The sequence below is a fragment of the Sus scrofa genome, chromosome 8 (assembly GCF_000003025.6).
Source record: "Sus scrofa isolate TJ Tabasco breed Duroc chromosome 8, Sscrofa11.1, whole genome shotgun sequence".
Taxonomy (NCBI): Eukaryota; Metazoa; Chordata; class Mammalia; order Artiodactyla; family Suidae; genus Sus; species Sus scrofa.
The window spans coordinates 40,213,494-40,235,994 of NC_010450.4; the positions used below are offsets into that span (position 1 = coordinate 40,213,494).

Genomic DNA, 22,501 nt, shown 5'->3' on the forward strand with positions numbered 1-22,501 from the left:
CTAAAACTCAAAATACTTTTAAAAGAGGTAAATGCTATTTTATTTTCTTTTCTTCTAAAATACTTAAAGTATAACATCTCTGGTGGCAACACTACTACTGTTTTATATATGGAAAAGGTAAGGCATTGAGATTAACTTTCTCATTACTCATAAAAATGGGCTGTGTGTGGTGCTGAAAATAAGACCGGGTGTCCTGACTCCCAGTTTGTTCTCTGTGTATTAGACCAGACTGTTCATTTAAAGTTACATTGCTCCAGAAATCTGTTCATAAACTTAAGCTTCATTTTTTTTCTGTCCATTATAACATAGAGAAGCACGTCATGTCCCCAGAGAAATTTAGTGACACACAGCAACTTTGTTAAACTCTTGACATATAAATGTACATTCTGTTAACTTTTTTTTATCTTACGATTGAATGTTTCAGGTTTTCCTCCTCCACCAGGTGCTCCACCTCCATCTCTTATACCAACAATAGAAAGGTAAATCAGTATGAATACTGTAAAAATTTTTTTATCATTTATAGGCTTTTGACTGAAGAATCATGTATCTTGGTAATATTTTTAAGGATTTAATTTTATGAACAATAGTACCTGCCTTTTAATTCATAAGTCTTGATCTATATTAGTTACTTTTATGTAAGATGTTAGACCTATAGCCAGATAACAAAAACAGGACAAAGAAAACTAAATGATAGTATTTTGAGGAGTTCCCATTGTGGCTCAACAGTAACGAACCCAACTAGTATCCATTAGGATGTGGGTTTGGTCTCTGGCCTCCTTCAGTAGTTTAAGGATCCGCTGAGTGGCTTAAGGATTAAAGATGCGATGTTGCCGTCAACTGTGGTGTAGGTCACAGATACAGGCTCAAATCCCACATTGCTGCTGCTGTGGTACAGGCCAGCAGCTGCAGTTCTGATCTGACCCCTAGCCCAGGAATTTCCATGTGCTGCAGGTGCGACCCTTAAAAAGACAAAAAATAAAAAAATAATAGTATTTTGAAATATCTTGCTTTGATTTATGACACTCTTATTAAAGAAACCCCTAGCTCGAGGTTTTTTAAAAATTTGGCTATAGTCAATTTTGTGGGCCATATGAACAGATGATTAGTAATCATGAATAATGCATGTCTGTTTTAGGAATAAGTAAGGACAACTTTTATCAGGAACCACAGTAAAGAAAAGCTACCTTATTTTTTGCTACCCAGTGCAACACAGCTTCCACAAAGGAAGGTTGAATCCTTTCTGCATGGCAATAGCCTTATTTTTTGTACCTTGCATTTATGGTTTATCTTATTTGGAATGCTCTGGTAAAGAATATTTACCTCATGGATGGCAATACCATGTTTAACAACATAGGCTTTGGAATCACATGAACCTGTTTCACATTTTGACTTCAAAATTTCTCAGCTTTGTGTTTCTAGGCAAGGTTCATAACCACTCATTGAGACTTAGATTCCTTTTACTAAATGGGGTTGATAGAGTTGTGAAGATTAAAACAGCTAGTGAAAATAATATATTTTTGGCAGATAGAAGTAACTAATAAATGGTAGCTATTATTTCCTTTTAAGTGGCAAATAAACTATAAAAATATTTTTGAAAAAGTGGTTGAAAATATTTAAAAAAATTAGTGAGAATTTTATATCATTAACATCCAACCATGCCTATGATTTTCAAAAGAAATGATAAATCACAGCGAAGTGTGAATTGTGAGACCATAGGGATTTAATTTTAAGACCGTGTTTTCTTAATCAAAATGTTAAAAAGTAGTTATTTGTTGACTGTCAGTAGAGCTGAGTTTCTGGTTTTTAATCATTTAGTTCAGTTTTTTTTTTTTTTTTTTTTTTTTTTTGCTTGTTAGGGCTGTACTTGCAGCATATGGAGGTTCCAGGCTAGGGGTCGGATTGGAGCTACAGCTGCTGGTCTACACCACAGCCTCAGCAACCCTGGATCGAGCCTTGTCTGATCTACACCACAGCTCATGGCAACACTGGATCCCCAAGCCACTGAGCGAGGCCAGGGATCAAACCTGCATCCTCAAGGATACTGGGCAAATTGGTTTCCACTGCGCCAAAATGGGAACTCCAAACTCAGGTTTTTAAGTATAAATTTTAACTAAGTCTGAAATACTGTTCTTCTCAAAGTTGCTGTTATCTTGTGAGTCAGGCTGAATTGATTGGATTATTGATTGGATTATTATATGCCAACAAGCTGTCTTTTCTTTACAGGTAGATGTTTTAGTAGCTTGAGGTTAAAAAGCCTATTTCTTGAAATTAAAAAATAAAATTACTTAATTATAGCTACGGAATTATATGGTGGTTAAATAAAAGTCGTAATTCTGCCTTATAGTTTTCATTGGCACCAAACTTAAAAATTAGACTTTACTTGCAACACGTAAAAATACATTTTTCTTCTACAGTGGACATTCCTCTGGTTATGATAGTCGTTCTGCACGTGCTTTTCCATATGGCAATGGTAAGTGTCATTTTTTAATTGCCAGATTCAGTTTTAATCAGTAAAGTACTTAAATATAAAACCTCTTAAAACAAAAGAAATGTACTTGCACGGTTTAAAATACTATCTTATAGAACAATTAAAAAATATTAACTAACTACAGGAATAACTAGGTGTTACTTATATTCCAAGTTACTTAACAGAATACTTGTTATTCCTTTTATCAACTGTACGTTTAAAAACCAGGGATATTTGTACCTTGACTTTTCCTTATAAGGATTTGGGATTTGTTACTTTATTGTCCATTATCTTTCTGTTTATGACTTACAACATTCAGTTAACCTCCTCATCTTTTCCCCCTTACTGGCTTATTTTTTCTTCTAGATCATTTGGCCAAGTCATCTTTCATGTTCACTCGTGACAACTTTATCCATTCTAAGGGCTTCTGACACCACTTTCTGCTTAGACCTTTTGATATATTCATTTATTTTAAAAAAGTGCAATGCATTGAACTGGTTTCAGAGATATAGTAAATTAGGCATAGGTTTGCTTACCTTCAACAAATGTATAAGCTTCTGTCAACCAGGTGACAGAAGAGGTGTGTGTCATGGGAGCATGGTGGAGATTCTCCCACTCCAGAGGAGTGGGGTCTAGACCTGGGATTCAAATCATGTTCAAACACACGGAATGAGAGAGAGTGTGGTAGACTTTATGACCTGAAAGAAGTGTGGTGTGGCTGGATGATAGAGAATGCATGATGAACATCTAGAGATGAGACAAGAAATGGTGCAGGGTATTAGAGCCTTGCTATAGTGTTTAGACCTTATTGATAGGGCTGTGAGGAGCCCTTTAATTTTATGATGATTTGTATAATTGCTTGATTTACATTTGAAAAGGGTCTGATCTTGCTAGTTACTGTGAGGAAATTGTAGATTTGTAGGGTGGGTAGAAAGGTGGGAATGACTGAGATGCTTACCTGATTGGGAGAACCAGAGCTGTTGGGGTAATCCAGATGAAGAAATTTGTGGTCCTGTATTCAGCTGTTACTATGGAAGGTGGAGAAAATGAGTGGTTTCAAAGGCATTTGTGCAATAGAACTTACAAGTCTTGGTGAGAGATGAGATCATAAACTTTAGTTACCTTCTTCTAGGTATTTGTATCAGGGTGTTGTACTGTCTTTCAGAACCACCTTGTTCAAAGCCACACCATTCATTCGCATAAAGAGGTAGTTTTTGTTATTTGTTTCAGTGGTTATGCTACTTTTTTTTCCCCTCCCCCTCACCCCCCACCCCATGGGCTCCTAGGAAGTCATAGTCTTTGGGTTGGAATCTTGCTTCCTCCTCTCTTTTATTTGTGTGATTTTATAGGTCTTCAACCATTAAATGGAGAGCATAGTTCTTCCTCTTGGGGTGAAGTTCAGTGAGAATTCATTGAAGTATCTTCGTTCTGCCATTTAATAAATACTCAAATATTCACTCTTTAGTTTTGTGATTATCCCTACCATCTCCAACAAACTCTTTTAAGTTCCTTCCCTTTTCTGCACTGTGAGGCAATGTAGATAATTTTTAATGCATAGGCCTTGTGATTAGACAGCCTGAGTTTGGGTCCTGGGTCCATCTTCTCTTAGTAATAACTTTGGGTAAGTTAAACAACCTGAATTATTTTTCTCATCCATTAAATAAATTTTTAATATAAAATGCTCAGCACAGTGCTATGTTCTCAGTAAGCATTGTTTATTAAATTGATTAAATTTTATTTTTGCCTCTTTTGTGGCACTTGTCACTTTCTGCTTTGTCATGAAATTCCTTGTGATTCGTTTCAGTACAGATGAACATGAGGAATACCCCAGAAAGAATAAGACTTAATTCTTGAGATTACATGTACAACTTCCTTGTGGAAGATTTCATTTTAAAAAACTAGCTCTGAGAGTTCCCATCATGGCTCAGTGGAAACAAATCCAACTAGGAACCATGAGGTTGCGGGTTCAATCCTTGGCCCTTGCTCATGGCTCAGTGGAAATGAATCCAACTAGGAACCGTGAGGATGTGGGTTCAACCCCTGGCCCTTGCTCAGTGGGTTAAGGATCCAGCGTTCCCGTGAGCTGTGGTGTAGGTCGAAGATGCCACTTGGATCTGGCGTTGCTGTGACTCCGGCATAAGCTGGCAGCAACAGCTCCGATTGGACCCCAGCCTCGGAACCTCCGTATGTCGCAGGTGCGGCCCTAAAAAAGGACAAAAGACAAAAAATAAGAAACTAGCTCGTCAGTCATTTAACATTTTCGAAAAGTAATTTATGCACATTTTTAATTAAAAAGCAATAGTTTTTTGCTCACTCCTTACCATGCCCTTGGAGATCAACCTCCCCCTCTTTAATGAAAGACATTTTAAGTACTAACAATGATAAGGCATAGTGCAAGAATTAGGTAGGTAGAGGAGAGTTCTTTATCCTGGTCAAACAGAACCTTGGAAAGAAGATAAGTATAGCCTCCTCTTTGTTAGTAATTCTGTTTTACCTTTGTTTATTTTAGAATTTCGTGATTCATTCTCGAACACTGCTAAGGAACTATAGATGGAAATACTGATTTTTCCTGATGTGCATGTTAAGACTGTGCTTTATAAAGTAATACCTAGGTAATCATTGCAGGAATACTAAAGAACTTACAGGATATACTAACTAAAGAACTTTGCAGAAGTACTAAAGAACTTTTCAGTGGTTTTAGTTCTTCTCATGGTCTGCATGGCATTTCTACATAGGCTTATCAACCCACTTCTTGATTATGTAACTTTTAGATACTGTCTGTTATCTTCCTAGTATGATAGATGTATATGTTGCTCACTTGCCACCACTGCTCCTCTCCTTACCCCCGTGATGATATTATATAGGGATAATTATACTCAAGCCCCTCAAAGAAAAATGTTTCTGGCAAAAACATTGTCATTTTTTTCTTATACCTCATCAGCTGTGCAAAGTCATATCACATTTTAATTGGTTTGAAGCATGACTTTCTCTACCTCAAGAATATAAAGATACTCTTCAATTCATTTTTTTCCCCAAAAAGTTTTCAAATTTTGTTTTTCAAGTATGAGTTCTTAAACCATGTGGAATTTTTGCCTATGTTGTGAAGATGCAGTTGTCCCAGTGTTATTTGTTAAGAAGTTTACCCGTCCTTAAGGATCTCCGTTCCTCTGTATCAAGTTTCCCTGTATGTCTGGATCCATTTCTTAGCTTTCTAGAGACTATTCATTCAGCTAATTTAACTACCCCTGTGCTAATAATGCCACACTGTCTTAATTTTGAGTTTTATAGTAAATCTGATATCTGGTTTAGCAAGATCTACCTCATTCTGCTTCAAAAGTATTCTTGGTCCATTGCTCTTATGTATCTATTTTATTCTATTTCATTTTATTTTTTTCTTTTTCAGCCGCATCTGCCGCATATGGAAGTTCTGGGCTAGGGACTGAATCAGAACTGCAGCTGTGACCTACACCACAGCTGTGGCAATGCCAGATCCTTAACCTGCTGCTCAGCAGTGGGAATTCCATTGTATAACTATTTTAGAATCAACTCTTTTTTATTATGAAAAACTGTATAGAGGTTTTTAATTATCAACCAAGTTTTATTATGCTTACCATATGACAAAAACTGTTAATTCATGTAATCCTGATATCCTAATAAAGCAGACATGCTGTTATGATCCTCATTTTATGGACTAGAGAATTGAAGAACAGCCAGATTTAAATAATTTTCCTAATGTCAGACACAGTAAGTGGCAGAGTCAGGATTTGAAACCATTGCAATCTAGCTTCAGAGTCTTTTCTCTTACTGTACCATATTGTTATTACATTGATACTGTAGGTCATTTCATAAGAGTTACCCTCTCCATTTATGGAGATATTCTTTAATGTATTTCAGTTGAGTGCCGTAATTTTCTCCATAAACCCCTTGTACATTTTTAGATTTAATTAAAGGTACCTAATGTTTTTGTTGTTCTTATGAATGGTATGGTATATTCCTTTAACCTCCATGTTCTGTTTGCATTTGCTTGTATTTAAGAATAGAATTGGTTCGTGTGCTATTTATAGTAGATAAATATATTGATCAATATATGTTGACCTTGTAGCCACTTACCTCTTGAACTCTCACTGTCATTTGTCCATTAATTCTCTTCGGACAGTATCATCTGCAATTCCTTCCTTTTCAGATTCTTATTCTTCACCCACCCCCTTCGGTTTTGTTCTGGCTGGGATTTCTGTGTAATGTTGAACTACTGAAAGTGAAGTTCTTGTCTGAGGTCCCCTCTCTACCCCCCCCCTTTAAAGGAAGTGCTTTTGTAGTTATACGACTAGGTTTTTACTCCTAGGATTTTTATAAAACCCTATGTCTGAAAAAGGAAAGTCTTTTCTAGTTGTCCAGGGGCTTTTAAATTGTGAATGGATATTATGTTGAGTTTTATTAAATGCTTTCTGAGTTGATCATACTGTTTTTCTTCTCTCTTAATGTGGCAGATTTCTAAATTTTTCTAATATTAAGCCACTGTTTATTTGCTGAAATAAACCTAACTTGGTCATGATTGATTAACCTTTTTTATTTTTTAAAATAAACACTGACTTCTTTAGGATTTTGACATCTAAGTTCATAGGTAGGATTGGTCTGAAATTTTCCTTTATTTGTACAGTCCTTAACTGGTTTTGGAATTAAGACTACATAAACCACATGGGATAAGTTAGGAAACAGTCTTTTTTTCCCCATCCTCTTGAAGTTTATGTTAATATTAGAGTGGTCTGTATCATAAAAGTTAGTAAAACTCACCTGTAAAAGCCGTCTGGTCTTGTGGAAAAGTTTTAAGTTACTGATTTAATGTCTTTAATAATTATGGGACCATTCAAGATTTCTTTTTTTTTTTTTTTTTGTCTTTTTTTGTCTTTTTAGAGCCGCACCCACGGCATATGGAGTTCCAAGGCTAGGGGTCCATTTGGAGCTGTAGCCTCTGACCTACCCCACAGCCACAACAACTTGGGATCTGAGCTGAGTCTGCAGCCTATACCACAGCTCACAGAAACAGCCAGCAACCCACTGAACAATGCCAGGAGTTGAACCCGCATCCTCATAGATGCTAGTCGGGTTCATTAACTGCTGAGCCACAATGGGAACTCCTTTTTATTTTTGATTTACTTTTGTTTGGTAAATTATTTATTTTTTAAGGAATTACTCTATTTCAGCTAACTTTTTTAATGTATTGGTTTCAAGTATATAATATTCTCTACATTGTTTAATCTCTGCAACATCTGTAGTTGTATGCAGTCCCTTATTGGTTCTGCTATTTTTTATGAAGTCTCTTTTCTTCTTAATCTTGTGAGAAGATTATCATGTTTTACTAGGTCTAGCCTTTGAAAACCATCTTTTGGCTTTGTGTATTGGATGGTAGTTTTCTATTTACTTGGTTTCTAGTTTTACCTTTATTGTTCCTTTCTCTTGGATTATCTGTTTTTTTTCCATAAGTTCTTAAGTTAGAAGCTTAATTCATTCACTTTCTGTATTTTTTAATGTAGTGTTGTGGGATTCTTTGTTTTTTTTTGCCCACACCTGCGGCATATAGAAGTCTCTGGGCCAGAAATCGAATCTGAGCCACAACCTTGATCTACACCACAGCTGTGGCAACACTGGATTCTTAACCCACTGTGCTGGCTGGGGATCAAACTCAACGCCTCAGTAGTGACTCAAGCCACTGCAGAGACAATGCCAGGTCCTTAACGGCGTAGCACTTTGCCATGCAGAAACTCCGAATGTAGTGTTTTTTAACATTAATTTCCTTTCAGAGCAGTTTTTATCTCTAGATTTTCAGTAATATTACATTTTTGTTTATTTATGTTCCTTTTTTTATGTTCCGCTTTTAAATGATTTTAAATTTGTGATTTTTTTTGACTCCTGAGTATCAGAAATGTGTTTTTTAATTTGAAATATATGGAGATTATTTTCTCATAACTTTAAATTTTTACTTGTAATTTAAGTTGTATGCTGGTCAGAGAACATGATGTCTCTCATTATCCTTTGAAAGTGTGTAGTATTATTTATTTATTTATTGCTTTCTAGGGCCACACCCACAGCATATGGAGGTTCCCAGGCTAGGGGTCCAATCCGAGCTACAACTGCTGGCCTACACCACAGCCACAGCAACACAGATCCAAGCTGTGTCTGCAACCTATAGCACACCTCACGGCAACACCAGATCCTTAATCCACTGAGCAAGGCCAGGGATTGAACTTGCATCCTCATGGTTACTAGTCAGATTCCTTTCCACCGAGTCACAAGAGGAACTCCTGAAAATGTGTAGTATATTTTTATAAATGTTTTATATGGGTGAGAAGAATGAGTGTTCTCTACCTGCTCTGGGCAGTGTTCTGTTATGCCCATTAAATCAACTTTGTTAGAAGCTCAGTTCTCATATATCTGTAGTTATTTTTATTTTTGTCTGCTCAAAGTGTCAGTAATTGAGAAAGTATATTAATCTCTCATGATCATGGTGGATTTTTCTGTTTCTCCCTGTTTTAATGTACTAATTTTTACTCTCTAAAAAGGAAGGCTGCGTTGTTGAATATTTGGCATTTTAATTTGTTCTGTCTTCCTGGTCAGTTGCATCCTCTGTCTTCATTCAGATATTCATCCTTTCTTCCCTAGGGAATCCTTCCCTGGCTAATCCTTTTTGTATGACTGCTTTGTCATGAATATGTCTATTCCTAGGGAAATTGGGGGATAGTAGTAGTTTTTTTCCCTCCCAGCCTTTTACTTCAGCCGTTTTGTATCTGTTCATTTCCCTTATGTTCAGAATACAGATAGACTTTATGAATTCACTCCGTTTTATAGTCTTACGACTTTTTTGAGCTATTCAGACTTGTCTCCCTTACCCCCTTTCTTTCCAAGTCTGTTTTGAATTGACTGAGTATTTCAGGTAATATTTAAAACCTTTTCCCTGTATTGTTTGGATATAATACATTTGTGTCTAATTTTTTAGTGGTTTCTATTGAAATGTATTATTCTTATATCTGATAGAAGTTTTTTGATGAACTCTTGTTTACTACTTTTGCTTATTTTTTTGGTTATGAATGCTCTTGTTTTATTCTTATGCTTGAAATAAAATCTTAAGTACACATTTCTAGATTGGTCATTACTTTCAGCCCTTCGAAGATGTCCTAATATATGCTGGTTTACATTTTTTGAGATATTGGGAAGTTGGTGCTGTATCTAATTCTGGTTTCTGTTCACCTTGCAAAATGAAGAGTCTTTATGTGTTAGGTTTGTTTCTGGGCATTTCCTCAAACTGTGGGGAAATGTTGTTTCTCTTTTCTATTTGTTACTATATGTTATTTCTCTTTTCTATTTATGAAATAATTTTTAATCTAATGGAGTATTTTTTTGTGGAATATTTACTTTTTTTGGTCTTTTTTGTTTTTTCAGTATCCAAACTTTTGTTTTTAATTATTTTTTCTTCAGTTGCCTTTCCCCATCTTCCTGGATCTGCTCCTTCATGGCCAAGTCTTGTGGACACCAGCAAGCAGTGGGACTATTATGCAAGAAGAGAGAAAGACCGAGATAGAGACAGAGACCGAGACCGAGAACGAGATCGTGATCGGGACAGAGAGAGAGAACGCACTAGAGAGAGAGAGAGGGAGCGTGATCACAGTCCCACGCCGAGTGTTTTCAACAGGTTTGTTCATTGTGCAGGAATTTGTACACGTGTATTGATTTTAATTATTTGATACTAATACCAATTTAATATTGAAGTATAGTTAATTTACAATATTGTGTTAGTTTCAGGCTACAGCATTATGATCTGGAAGGAATATTCACTCCTTTTCAGATGCTTTCCCCATATAGGTCGCTACAGAGTACTGAGTAGATTTCCTTACACCATACAGTAGGTCTTGTTACTCTCCATTCCCTGTGTAGTGGTGTGTACACATGTATGTTATATGTACTTTGGAATTTATATTCAATGCCAGGCTGGAAAATCCAGTTCAAGTTAGGAAAATCCAGTTCAGTTAGGAGGAGTTGTTAGGTTAGCCATTTAAAAAGCATCAAGACTGTTTAATTCATAAGGACTTCCCAGTCTTCAAATTTGTTTGTTCATTTCTTCCTTTAAAGAATTTTGAAAATGTCATAACCCTTCATATATTTTTATCTTGCCATCTGAAAGTTTTCATCTTTAAACAGTTAGTAATATAGATAGAATTTCCAGTCTATTATAAATATCACAATTTAAAAATAAAATTATCATTACTTTTTTAAATATATCCAATGGATTAATAAGACTGGTTTACTAAAACCTCATTGTCTATTTTTTTTAAAAAATGAACAAACTCTCTAACATTTGGAAATTTTACATTTCTTTTTGTACTTGAATTCTTATTTCTGAGCCACTTCCCTTAAAGAATTTTATTCTAAAGTAAAATATTTTTATTCTTTTTTTTTTTTTTTTTTTTGTCTTTTTACCATTTCTCGGGCTGCTCCTGTGGCATGAGGAGGTTCCCAGGCTAGGGGTCCAATCGGAGCTGTAGCCACCGGCCTAAGCCAGAGCCACAGCAACATAGGGATCCGAGCCGCATGTGTGACCTATACTACAGCTCACTGCAACGCCGGATCCTCAACCCACTGAGCAAGGCCAGGGATTGAACCCTCAACCTCATGGTTCCTAGTTGGATTCGTTAACCACTGAGCCACGACGGGAACTCCAAAATATTTTTATTCTTGAAATATTTTATTTTATTTAAATGGCTGCACCTGCAGCATATGGAAGTTCCCAGGCTAGGGGCTGTATCAGAGCTGCAGCTGCTGGCCTACTCCACAGCCACAGTGACATTGGATCAGAGCTGCATCTGCCACCTCAGCAGCAGCTTATGGCAATGTCATTAACCCACCGAGTGAGGCCAGGGATCAAACCCACATCCTTGGGGAGAAAATATTGGGTTCCTAACCTGCTGAGCTGCAATGGGAATTCCTGAAAAAGTCTTTATAATTGATCATCCTATCAGTCTTTCCTGCATCATATCTATGTAAGTTAAAAAGTATAAAAAAACATATATATATATATATATATATATATATAAAATTCCCAGTTCTTAGAAGAGTACCAGTCACTGGATTAGGGTGCAACCAAATCCAGTTGACCTCATCTTGATGATTATAGCAGCAAAGACTCTGTTTCCAAAGTCTTTAGTTTCCTCAGTTTCTTGAACGAACACCCAGAGGGGGCTTTGCCACCATTTATCAAAGGACTGCCAGTTATATTTAACACTCTTTATTTTAATAGAGATAACTTGTCAACCTAATATGCACAGAAAGGGTTAGGGAAATTGAAATGCTATTAATTTTAATACATCTTATCCAGAATGTCTTTAAAAAATGAAACTCCTTTATGTGTGTTTGGTATTTATTCTCATGCAAACCCTGGAGCTGCAATTTTTCCCCATTCTATTTATGGAAAATAGCTACCAAATAACTTAGCTGGTAAAAGATAGCTCCTATTATTGTCAAGCCAGCCAGCCACACCCAGTATATGTGGGGGAAAAAGTCTCACTTCAGGAGTTCCTGCTGTGGCACAATGGGTTAAGAAACCAACTTCAGCAGCTCTGGTTGCTGTGGAGAGGCCTGGGTTCAGTCTCTGGCCTGTGCAGTGGGTTAGAGGGTCTAGCTTTGACACAGCTGCAGTATAGGTCATAGCCATGGCTCAGATTCCATTCAGTCCCTGGCCCAGGAACTTCCATATACCAAGGGTGCAGTAGTTTTAAAAAAAAAGTCTGACTTCATTTTTCTGTTTAGTTAAATGAGTTAATCTGTATTCCCTATCTAAGATAATATAGTCACAGAATTCACAGTAATGTGCTACCTTCCCAGTGCTGTTTTGCTTTCCCCAGAAAGACATTTTGTTTTTGTTTTTTCATTAGTTTGGGGCTAATTGTAATGACTCCCACCACACCACTCTACAGTATATCTGAAGTTAGAACATTCCAGGACACAGGCCAGAATACTCCATTTCTTACTTCATACTTTGTAACAGAAAGAGGTTTAAGAGAGAAAAACCTAATACGCTGTATAGAAGCTTTATGGTTCCTTGAATAAAATAGGTCTTAGCACCAGTATTTTAAATTAGATCTTTTTGATGCCATAATGGTTTTCAAACCCTAAGCCAATAATGAACTATAGTAAAATTAGTGAAAAGAATGTAATTCTTTTGTAAAAGTCAGGTATGTGATGGAGAAGAGGTTAGCTGGAGAAGTGGCATGTTTTACTTGCAGGTCTATCATTAGGCAGTTTAGATTTGGGAAAGAATAAATATGGAAGTTAGGGGTCTGGAAAATTGATTCCCTAAAACCTTCTGTATCATTGAAAAGAATTCATATACTGCTGGCCTATAGAATAAATTCAAAATTCTTTTTATGATCCGCAAGTCCAAAAAACCTTTTCTATTTTGACCCCAGCTCTCTCCCAAGCCGATAATACTGCATGCTGCTGCTACACTGAACTAGTTGCTCCTCTGGAAATCCCTCATAGTTTAACACGAGTTTTCTTCATGTTATTCCTCTCTTCTCTGCCTCACAAACTTTTACTCAAAGGTCCAGCTCACATTTGTCTTTGTGAGCCCTTCTGAACCTAAAGGAAAGAATTAATTATTCCTTCACATGCTCCCTAAATACTTTATGTAATTCCTTCAAAGCATGTCCTCCTTAGTAAGAGTCTTTCAGGGCATTGACTAACATCTTTGATTTCTGTAGCCTCAGCACTTCTTATAGTAATTCCTGACACATAATGAATGTGTCCGTGAATGAAATAACTTATATATAATGGAAGAAGGTGAAGACAATAGAAAACAGCCTTGAAAACTCTTGGTGAAACTACGTTAGATAGGTTTTGAAATGGATAAAAATCAACTGTTATTACTATCAAAGTATTAATTTGGGCTTTCTAATTAACATCAGTCTAGGTATTTTCACAGTGTGTAATGAAATAAGTTAGAAATAACTTTCTTAATATCATCTGTTTTTATGGATGAGGTACACAGTTTGAAGATTTTGCTGGATGAGGTGAGCAGTTCAAGATGTGAGCATATGCTTGGTTCAGATAGCGTTTGTTTTGTTAGATGTGGTTATGTGATCATAGGCATTAATAATCCAAAAAGGTCCTTAGGGATAATCCAGTCTAAATTTGGATTTGTCAGATGAGGAAATGGAAGCATAGAGAAATTAAGGCAATAGTAGAGCCATACTATCTACTGGAAATATGGTTGAGATAGTACTCAAAATCCTTCCTAGTCTTGAAAAATTCTGTTTCCTTCCATTTTCCATATTACTCTCTCTGAACTTGAGCTTTTTTTTTCTTTCTTCTTTTGAGGGTAGTGAGGAATCACATTCATCCTTTCATTCATGCATCCGATGTTTTTTGAATCCCTATTATGTACAAAGCAGAGCTGTGTACTGAGGATACAGAATTATTCATACACTCTCATTTCAGATTTAACCATATAATAATTTTCAAGGTAATTAGAATTGGTTAGATGTTTAAAACATTTCATAAAAAGAAGTGCAAGAAGAAACTCAGTAGGATTTATTAATCTTCTCCTTCCTGTAGCTCCTAATAATATGACTTATACATTGTAGGCACCTGGTAAAAAAATTTTTTTACCAAATAAGGTATGGTACACACATACAAGTGCGTGTGTGTGTGCATATAAGTGTTTGTTTCGTGTTTGTGTGGGTAGGATATGTGCTGTTAATAACTTCAGTCATATAAGTATGTGAATTCTGTTATGTTCAAGGAAATTACTTTCCAAAAAGTTGAATTGTTTCTTTATGTGGTTAAAACTAATATATTTGAGATAGTACTGGTGTCTCTGGAATGTACATGTTCACAAGGTAAGGAGCTTAATGGAAAACTTGATAGGAAAAAGACTAAAATGAATTGCTTTGCTACAGCTCACAAGTTATATTGCATAATACATTTATGAAATTCTTTGAATTCCTCCATTTCAAACACACAAATACTGCTTAATTTTTACTGAAGCTAAAAATGTTAATGTTTAAACTGCATTTGATTTTCGGGTTGCTAGCTATAGGGCATCAGGAGTAATGTTTACCTAAATCTGAGTAAAAGTTCAAGGCCAGAGAGGAGAAAAAAAGGTGAAAGAATTTTGTGTTGTTCTGAATTATCCTAGGAATAAAGTGTTCTCTGAAAAATCCAAATGAAGTGTAGGTAAAGGCCATTTTATTCTCCATACTGACATTCTAGCAATATGATATGTGTTATATGTGTTGTATTACAAATTACAGGGTCTTTGTTTTGGAAATTACAGGCCAGTTTCAACATCTGTTTTTCAGGCTGCTTAATTGTGGGCCAGAAAGAAGGCTGGTCATTCTAGGGTGTTTGAAATGAGCTCTAATGATTTCCAGGCCCAAAGAAACCTTGGTGCAGCTGCTTAACAGAGAAAGGGTCTTTATATTTCATGTATGAGACCAAATCTTCCACTATCTGTAGTAAGGATTCTATCCGATGGCTGCCCTCAGAATTTTGAAGGCCTCTAAGATAACAAGAATTGGTGTTGTGGTGAGAGGAAAAAGAGAGGGTTATAAATGAAAAATGACGTCATTGCCGTTAGTTATTTTTATGTACTAACGGCAATGAGAATCATTAAAAACAGAAGCTCATTTTCAAAGAGGGTAGTATTAATATTCATTTGTCGTGGTAGGCGCTAGTTTATTCTGCTTTAGAAACATTATCACCGAGCCAGTCACCTTTTACCAAAAGAGTTATGCCTCTGAAAAATTTAGCATTAATTTAATGCAGACAGCAAGCATGCATGTTAGCAGCTATTTATTGAATGCCTACTCTTGTTCCAAACACTTTATAAATGTTATCACCACTTCTACAACAACCCTGAAAAAGATTGTTCCCAGGTTTACAGGTGAGAAACCGAGTGCTTAGAGAGGCTAAGTAACTTAGCCTGGGTCATACACTTGTAAGTAGTGGAATCGGGATGTGCTCCTGTGCCTGCTCTGCCCGTAGTCTTCCTGCTGCTCCACACTGCCTGTCTTGGTGCATTACCTTCCACTTTTCCAATACCAAGTATATATTTATTTTTTTTAATTTTTAAATTTTTTTCTTTGCTCTTTGTAGGGCCACATCTGCAGCATATGAAGGTTCCAGGCTAGGGGTCGAAATCGGAGCGTAGCTGCCGGCCTACCCCACAGTCACATCAACTTGGGATCCAAGCTGCCTCTGTGGACTACACCACAGCTCACAGCAGTGCTGGATCCTTAACCCACTGAGCAAGATCAGGAATCGAACCTGCATCCTCATGGATGCTAGTCAGATTCATTTCCCCAAGTATATATTTATGATTCAAAAAAAATTGTGTATGTGTACACATTGCCATACATGTATTTGTGTGTGTCCATATCATATACGTATAGGAATATATTTTTAGTAATGCATTTTTGAAAATGTGTCACAAGCAGTAATAAATTGGTCGGCAGTTGACTTGGCCTTAGGTAGCCCTAGTGAATCATTGCTTTTGCTTAGAGACCACAGCCTGATTTATTTTTATTTGGTTTATACTATCATCTGATTCTGTCTCCTGCTAGTTACTCTCAGATTCCTTAACAGCTTTGTACAAATTACTGATAATTTGTATTATAGCATACATTTCTCAAAAGCAAAGCTCTTTAGCACACAGTGCTCTAAAAGATACTTGTATTCATTCTAAGAGAGTTTATTGACATTAGAATGTAGAAAATACTTCTATGCTGAGCAACAACAAAAAAGACTCAAAGGATTAAGAGAAAAATAGAATGTTTATTTTCCTGAAAGGACATGAAAGATCTAAGGAGGTGACAACTACCCTCTACGTCTAGCTATCGGTCCTAGTTTCACCGGTTCATTCTCTCTAGAATCAGAAAATGGAAGTGCAGCTTAATATGCATTTCAAATTGTTTTCACCCTACCCCTCCTCCCCACAGAAAGTATTGGGTTTTTGGGACCTCAGAATTCAAGTTTGTCCATAGGCATTTTCTGCCCCCATTTTGTGGGGGTATTGTTGAAGTTGCTTTGGTGTCGCTCTGTTCTTAATGTTCACACCTCTTCATTGGATAAAAATATATGATTGAAAAACTTAAGAATGTTCATCTAGTTTCCACTGTGTAGCCATTGTGAGCCAAATATTTTTACTCTGTTTTTAGAATCTTAACTGTGTGCCTAAAGGTTTTACAAATAATAAGAATTTTGGCTGAGGAGTTCTTGCTGTGATGTGGTGAGTTGAGAATCCAACTGCAGTGGCTTGGGTCACTGTGGAGGTGCGGGTTCTGTCCCTGGCCTGGCCCAGTGGATTAAAGGATCTGGTGTTGCTGCAGTTGCAGCTTGGATTTAGTCCCTGGAACTTCCATATGCCATGAGTGCGACCATTAAAAACAAAATTTGGTTGGAAATCTGAGATATACAAACATACTTTTAATTTTATAAAGTAAAAGAAAATGAAGCTTCTGATTAAAATTTAAATTAGTTACTGTTCCCAATTTTTGAAGAGAGATAGCATCGTTATATAAAATTTCTAATCTGTAACAACTGTGAAAGCAAAGAACAAACTTGGTCCTTTAACGTAAGTGTAATTATATATTTTGTATTACATTAGATCTAGTATTAATTTGGGACAGCATTGTTTTCCTCTCAGTTCCACAAATATTTACTTTGCTCCTATTCTGTATAAGGTGATAACAGTAGGGCTTCTGGTTTGGACTCAAATCACATGTTTTGTAGTTTGAAGTCATTCAGAATCAACAGTCCAGTCAGTAGTCAAGAAAAGTTGTTTCTATTCCAATTTCAGTGATGAAGAACGATACAGATACAGGGAGTATGCAGAAAGAGGCTATGAGCGCCACAGAGCAAGCCGGGAGAAAGAAGAACGACACAGAGAAAGACGACACAGAGAGAAAGAGGAGACCAGACACAAGTCCTCTCGAAGGTTTGCTCTTTGATAAAATAGTAGATCACTCTGAAGCCAAGAGAGAAATTGATTTGACTTCAGGAAGTAAAAGCAAACATTTCTAAATAACCATTAGAGCATATGTGTTGCTTAGTTGGAAGATATCTGTTGAAACAGTTGGTTCCTTATAGGTTTCAACAAAGATTTTGAAATCTAACAGGACTACGTTTAAAACACATAAGCCAAAATTAGCATGAAATGAAAAATAAAAGAGAATTAGATTCACTACCTTCCCTCTCTCGACACTGGGCTGGGGGATTGTATGAATCAATTTTCAATAGTCATTATTAAACAAATCAATGTTCAGTTTAATCAAAAAAAATTCAGGGCCTTGTAGTCTCAAAAAAAAATCAGTATTTTAATAGCTATTGTTTGTCTAAAATAGTTCCTGTTCTTACTTCATGCTTCAGTTTCTACTTTGTAATTAGTCTCTTAGAATAATGTATGTGGGCCTAGCAGCCCTCTTAGAGGTGCGGTGAGTAGTGTGTCAGTCTCATAATCTAAAGTACATGGGCCTTGGGGTTCTAGAATAAAGTCAGTGAAGGTGAACCTAAAATGTGAATATATAATCTCAGCTTAAAAAGTCACATAAAAAAGTTACTTCCCAAAATGTGTTTGAGAAAAAGAAGGTATTTAAAGCTCATTGTTACGCTGAGAATTTACCTAAAGAGGGTTGATTTCTGACACTACTTGTGTACTTAAACATTTTTAAGAATACACCTTCCTTTTCTCTTTAGTAATAGTAGACGTCGCCATGAAAGTGAAGAAGGAGACAGTCATAGAAGACACAAGCACAAAAAATCTAAAAGAAGCAAAGAAGGAAAAGAAGCTGGTAGTGAGCCTGCCCCTGAACAGGAAAGCACCGAAGCTACACCTGCAGAGTAAGGCAGGTCATGGCCTCTTGTGTATAGTAGTGCCAGAAATAGATACTCTAAATCTTGTTATTTTTCTGGATAATGTTTAAGAAATTTGCCTTTACTCTTGTTCTGTTAGTATGAAAAGTTAACTTTTTTCTTCCAAAATAAAAGAGTGAATTTTTCATGTTAAGTTAAAAATCTTTGTCTTGTAATATTTAAAAAACGAAAAGTAACGACTTTTGTATTGAAGAAAGTAATGTGAATGGGGCGCTCAGCAGGAAATTGAAAGCCCTGGGTTTAGCTGTGTACATACACACACACAGTCTCTGAGAAGGGTCAAGGTTCCCTCCTGGCCAGTTTTCTTGAGTTTATCCAACACCAGTCTCTTAAGAGGTTGCACTGCAAAAATGCATCAAAAGGCACCTCTCAGTCTTAAGATTAAAACTAGTCCCTCATCATCGCTGCTATGGCGCTGCTGCCGAGCATATTTGAAGAACTCATATACAGTTTTGATATCACAGCTTTTTGATAGGTTCTTAAACTGTTCTAAATTTGGGTTCATGGTGAAACTAAAAGGAGAACTTTTATATCCAAAGTAAGAGAATCTAATAGTATTTGGGTGGCCTCTGAACTAACTTGCCCCAAGTGTAGTTTCTGGCAGGCACCCGGACACAAATTTGAATTGCCTCAAGGCCATCTTTTGTGAGCAAGGGTCAAGCTGGTTTGGCCTTTCTTGACGCTTTTTCCAGGGCTCATTAGTTCAGTGTCATGTAGAGTTTTATATAGTTACTAGCTATATTGTGAATTAAAACAAATGACAAGAGCTTTAGATAAGTCATTTCCTAGTAAATCTAAGAAAATATAGTTTATATAATTCTGTGAACATTTTTAGGGATAACCCATTGGAGGTATTTGTCAGTGATGGTAACAACATGGTTTTGAAAGAATGAATACTAGGAACTTTAAGTAGTGATAACAGAAATGACCTTAGTATCACATACTAAAGACAGCTATATAATTTTTGAAAAATATTTATTTCTCATTTCATGAACATTTTCCAGCAATGCACTTTAAAAATCCTCTGTCCAGAAATTGTTTTTAAAATGTCCAGATTGTACCTTTTGCAGAGACCTTAGCATATACCAGATTGTTAATTTAACTGGGGGGATTTGAATTCAGTGGGGTCATACAGACCACATCAGCTGTTTGAGAGCTTTTTATTGAATAGAAAAATATAAACTTAAAAGTTGTAGAGTAATGAGAAATTCTCTACAGTGAATAGAAATTATTAGTAATGTTTTGTCTTGAGAATTAATATTTTCTCAAGATGTAACTGGCTTTCATTAGATCATACTTTTCCTGACATTAAAATTCACATTTTTACAATATAGCCTTCAAATACAAAAATTGACAAGATAAATACAGTGTTTCAACTTAGCTTATTTGTGATTTCCTGTTTTTCTGTGATCCATCATTGATTCTATAAAAAAGTGCCAGGCCAAGAAACAATAGTGAGAGTAATTTTTCCTTTAAGTTCTTTCAGCATCCTTGCCAAGCAAGCATGTATCATTCCTGATGTACTTCTACCATTTACAGCAAGAAGAATATCCCCACATCTAAAAAAAATAAAACAAGGTGTATGATTAACATTTTGAGCCATAGCAAAAATAATGCAGGGGTTTTTTTGGTGGTGCTAAAAGTTTTTGCTACCTGTATTTTAATTTTGTTACTTCTAATTAAGCTCCCTCCCCAACACACACACAGATTTGTCAAATTCTATCTGTTCAGCTTGTTTTAGAAAAAATGCTAAAAGAATAGAAAGTTGCTCTATGGGACCAAGAGTAACTAGTCATTTTAGAGTTCTTAGAAATTGAATGACACCATAAATGTTTTTAATTTCTTACCAAAAAAAGAAGATATAATAAATACCTGCCTTATTTCAAGTGGTACCAAGGTTTTGCACATATAAAACACAATCTTAGAATATAAGTTTTTTTTAAGTAGTCATTATTATTACCTAATTCTTCCATCATTGTATGCTGGTGTTCCTTCCACAATGGATTTGATGAAGAAAGGTTTGTTCCCATTGTATTCTTCGTAACCTCCTACAATGCAGAAGCCCAGACTTCCAGCTGTGTTTCTTCGTAATACAACATCTTTACAGTTATACAGGTACCTGAAATAGAACGTCGTAATCAATGTAAATGCAGTTAATTTAAACTTAGTAACTACTGTGATTCATCTCCCATTCCCTTTATTGGCATAGTTTTTTAAGGCTTAATAGCACTGGATAGGTCTCACTCAAAATTGTGTCATACCCTAGTCACCTTTGTGCCATTAGCTGGCTTTTTCTAATTGAACTTCTTTTTTCCTTAGCTAAACACCCTTTGAAAAGGGCAGTGGGTTCCTACTGTACAGCACAGGGAACTGTGTGCGATTGGGTTACTTTGCTGTACAATAGAAATTGAAGTAACATTGTAAATCAACTGTAATAAAAAAAATTTTTTTTAAACTATCTGAAAAAAAAATGATAGCACCTGTTCTATTTATATGTCTTTGGGAAAGAATCATTTTTGGCTTAAAGAAGATTTAATCTCAATTTATGTTAAAAAGTTGGATATGCCTAAATCTTTACTGATAAACACATTCAAGCATACTACAGATGTCATTTTTATTTACTTATGGATGTAAATAATTTTCAATGAAGACAAAAATGATTTGAATTTAATCTCAAAATTTAAACATAACCCTAATTAGTGCATTGGCTGAAGTTTTAGACTTATGAAAAATATCAGTTTATAGGTAGTTCTGTGTGTTTGATAGCATGTGGGCAGGCATAGTGAATGGAGATTGAGGTATATTTAAATATTACAAGGGTGATTCATATTGAAGGTGAAAAAACTGGCAGTAAACTGAATAGCAAGTTACAACAGGAATGGGAGAAAGACCACAGGTCTTCTATAAATAGGTAGAACCTGCTAAAATAGAAAATTAGATTGAAAAAGCTGTTCCTTTTACTATTCAGTGACAGTTGGGTCAGTGTTAACATAGGTGCAGGCTAAGTATAAAACTGTCTTTCAGTTATGACAGAGGTGTTTCAGGAGCTGAATTGGACTCGAAAATCCCCCAGTCCAGGAACTGATGTGGAAGAAAATCAGCATTTTCATGTTGGTAAAAATTAAGATAACGATTGTTTTGTTTATAAACTGTACCTTAAAATATTAACTGCTTTTTGAGAAACCAATAAAAAGTTTCTTGTGAAATGTTTTGTTAAGTGATGAGGTTGGTCATTACGTCTGTTACCCACCGTGCCAATCACTAACAGGACTTTTTTTTCCATGGCATTCCAACTCCCATTTGAAGTAAAACAAGTTGTGTGTTTGTTTGGTGGGTAACTTTAAAATGTAGTGCTAAAATTCAACTCAATTTTGTTTTGAATCTCTTGTCATAGGTCATTTATAATAATTGCTTTCACTGAAATGACAGCTGAAAAACGGTTTTCATCTAGCTGGAAGAAAATCAAAATAGGAGAGGAGGAATAGCATTGATTTTCACAATCATGCTGCATAACAAACCGGCTTGATTGTGGCAATCGTTGATACTCCTCCTCCTCTCCTATTTTGGTTATATCCTCCAGCCAGATGAAACATATTGCCACTCATGCCAATGTCTTTTCTAGGTTCCCAAAGCACCCTGTGCCTACAAAAACAATATTTTTTAATTATTAATATTAATTATAACCTATACTTCATAACTTTTAATCATTTACTATGACATGCTGTTGCTTAGAAGTGTGAGGGCTATTCCTATTGCATAGCATGTTATTTCATTCAACAGCTGCCTGCCAAGCAGGGCCATTTAAAGACCTACAGAGACACTAGATATTCTTTTGTTGCGGTGCCACTGATTTATTATAACAAACACATTCAAGTGCACTCATATCCCACATTACCTATAGGTGAGCTTGGGGCAGCTATAAAAAAGACTGTAATTTTGCTATTGAAATGACTTCACCATGAGTTACTCCTTGGATTCCCAATTTAACTCTGCCTTGTTAGCAGTCATACAGGGAGAATAATAGGGAAGGAATGGCAAACAATCCGGGGCCAGAGGTTAAGCAATGAAGAAAAATACATACTATGCTGTTGGCTACAAGGCATACCCACTGAATGA

At 35.9% G+C, this 22,501-nt stretch overlaps 2 protein-coding genes across 46 annotated transcripts in view; one reads left to right on the top strand and one right to left on the bottom strand.

Annotated features, from left to right (window-relative positions):
• FIP1L1 (factor interacting with PAPOLA and CPSF1) overlaps positions 1-21,591 on the top strand; it is a 77,822-nt gene extending 56,231 nt beyond the window's left edge. For 13 of the 33 annotated variants that reach the window (XM_021101257.1, XM_021101252.1, XM_021101254.1 and 10 more), the window contains 5 exons: positions 425-479; positions 2,415-2,470; positions 9,938-10,151; positions 17,313-17,450; positions 18,209-21,564. In XM_021101257.1, coding sequence (XP_020956916.1) covers positions 425-479; positions 2,415-2,470; positions 9,938-10,151; positions 17,313-17,450; positions 18,209-18,356 — 611 coding nt within the window. In that variant the 3' untranslated portion in view covers positions 18,357-21,564. Of the gene's footprint in view, positions 1-424; positions 480-2,414; positions 2,471-9,937; positions 10,152-17,312; positions 17,451-18,208 lie in introns of all 33 variants that reach the window. The other 20 variants (XM_021101227.1, XM_021101230.1, XM_021101243.1 and 17 more) reach the window with 2 other exon arrangements.
• The window catches only part of LNX1 (ligand of numb-protein X 1), a 240,265-nt gene continuing 237,107 nt past the window's right edge, over positions 19,344-22,501 (bottom strand). For all 13 annotated transcript variants that reach the window (XM_021101221.1, XM_021101222.1, XM_021101224.1 and 10 more), the window contains 2 exons: positions 20,346-20,504; positions 19,344-19,944 (listed from right to left, as the gene is read on the bottom strand). In XM_021101221.1, the coding sequence (XP_020956880.1) occupies positions 19,809-19,944; positions 20,346-20,504 (295 nt within the window). In that variant the 3' untranslated portion in view covers positions 19,344-19,808. The remainder of the gene's footprint in view (positions 19,945-20,345; positions 20,505-22,501) is intronic.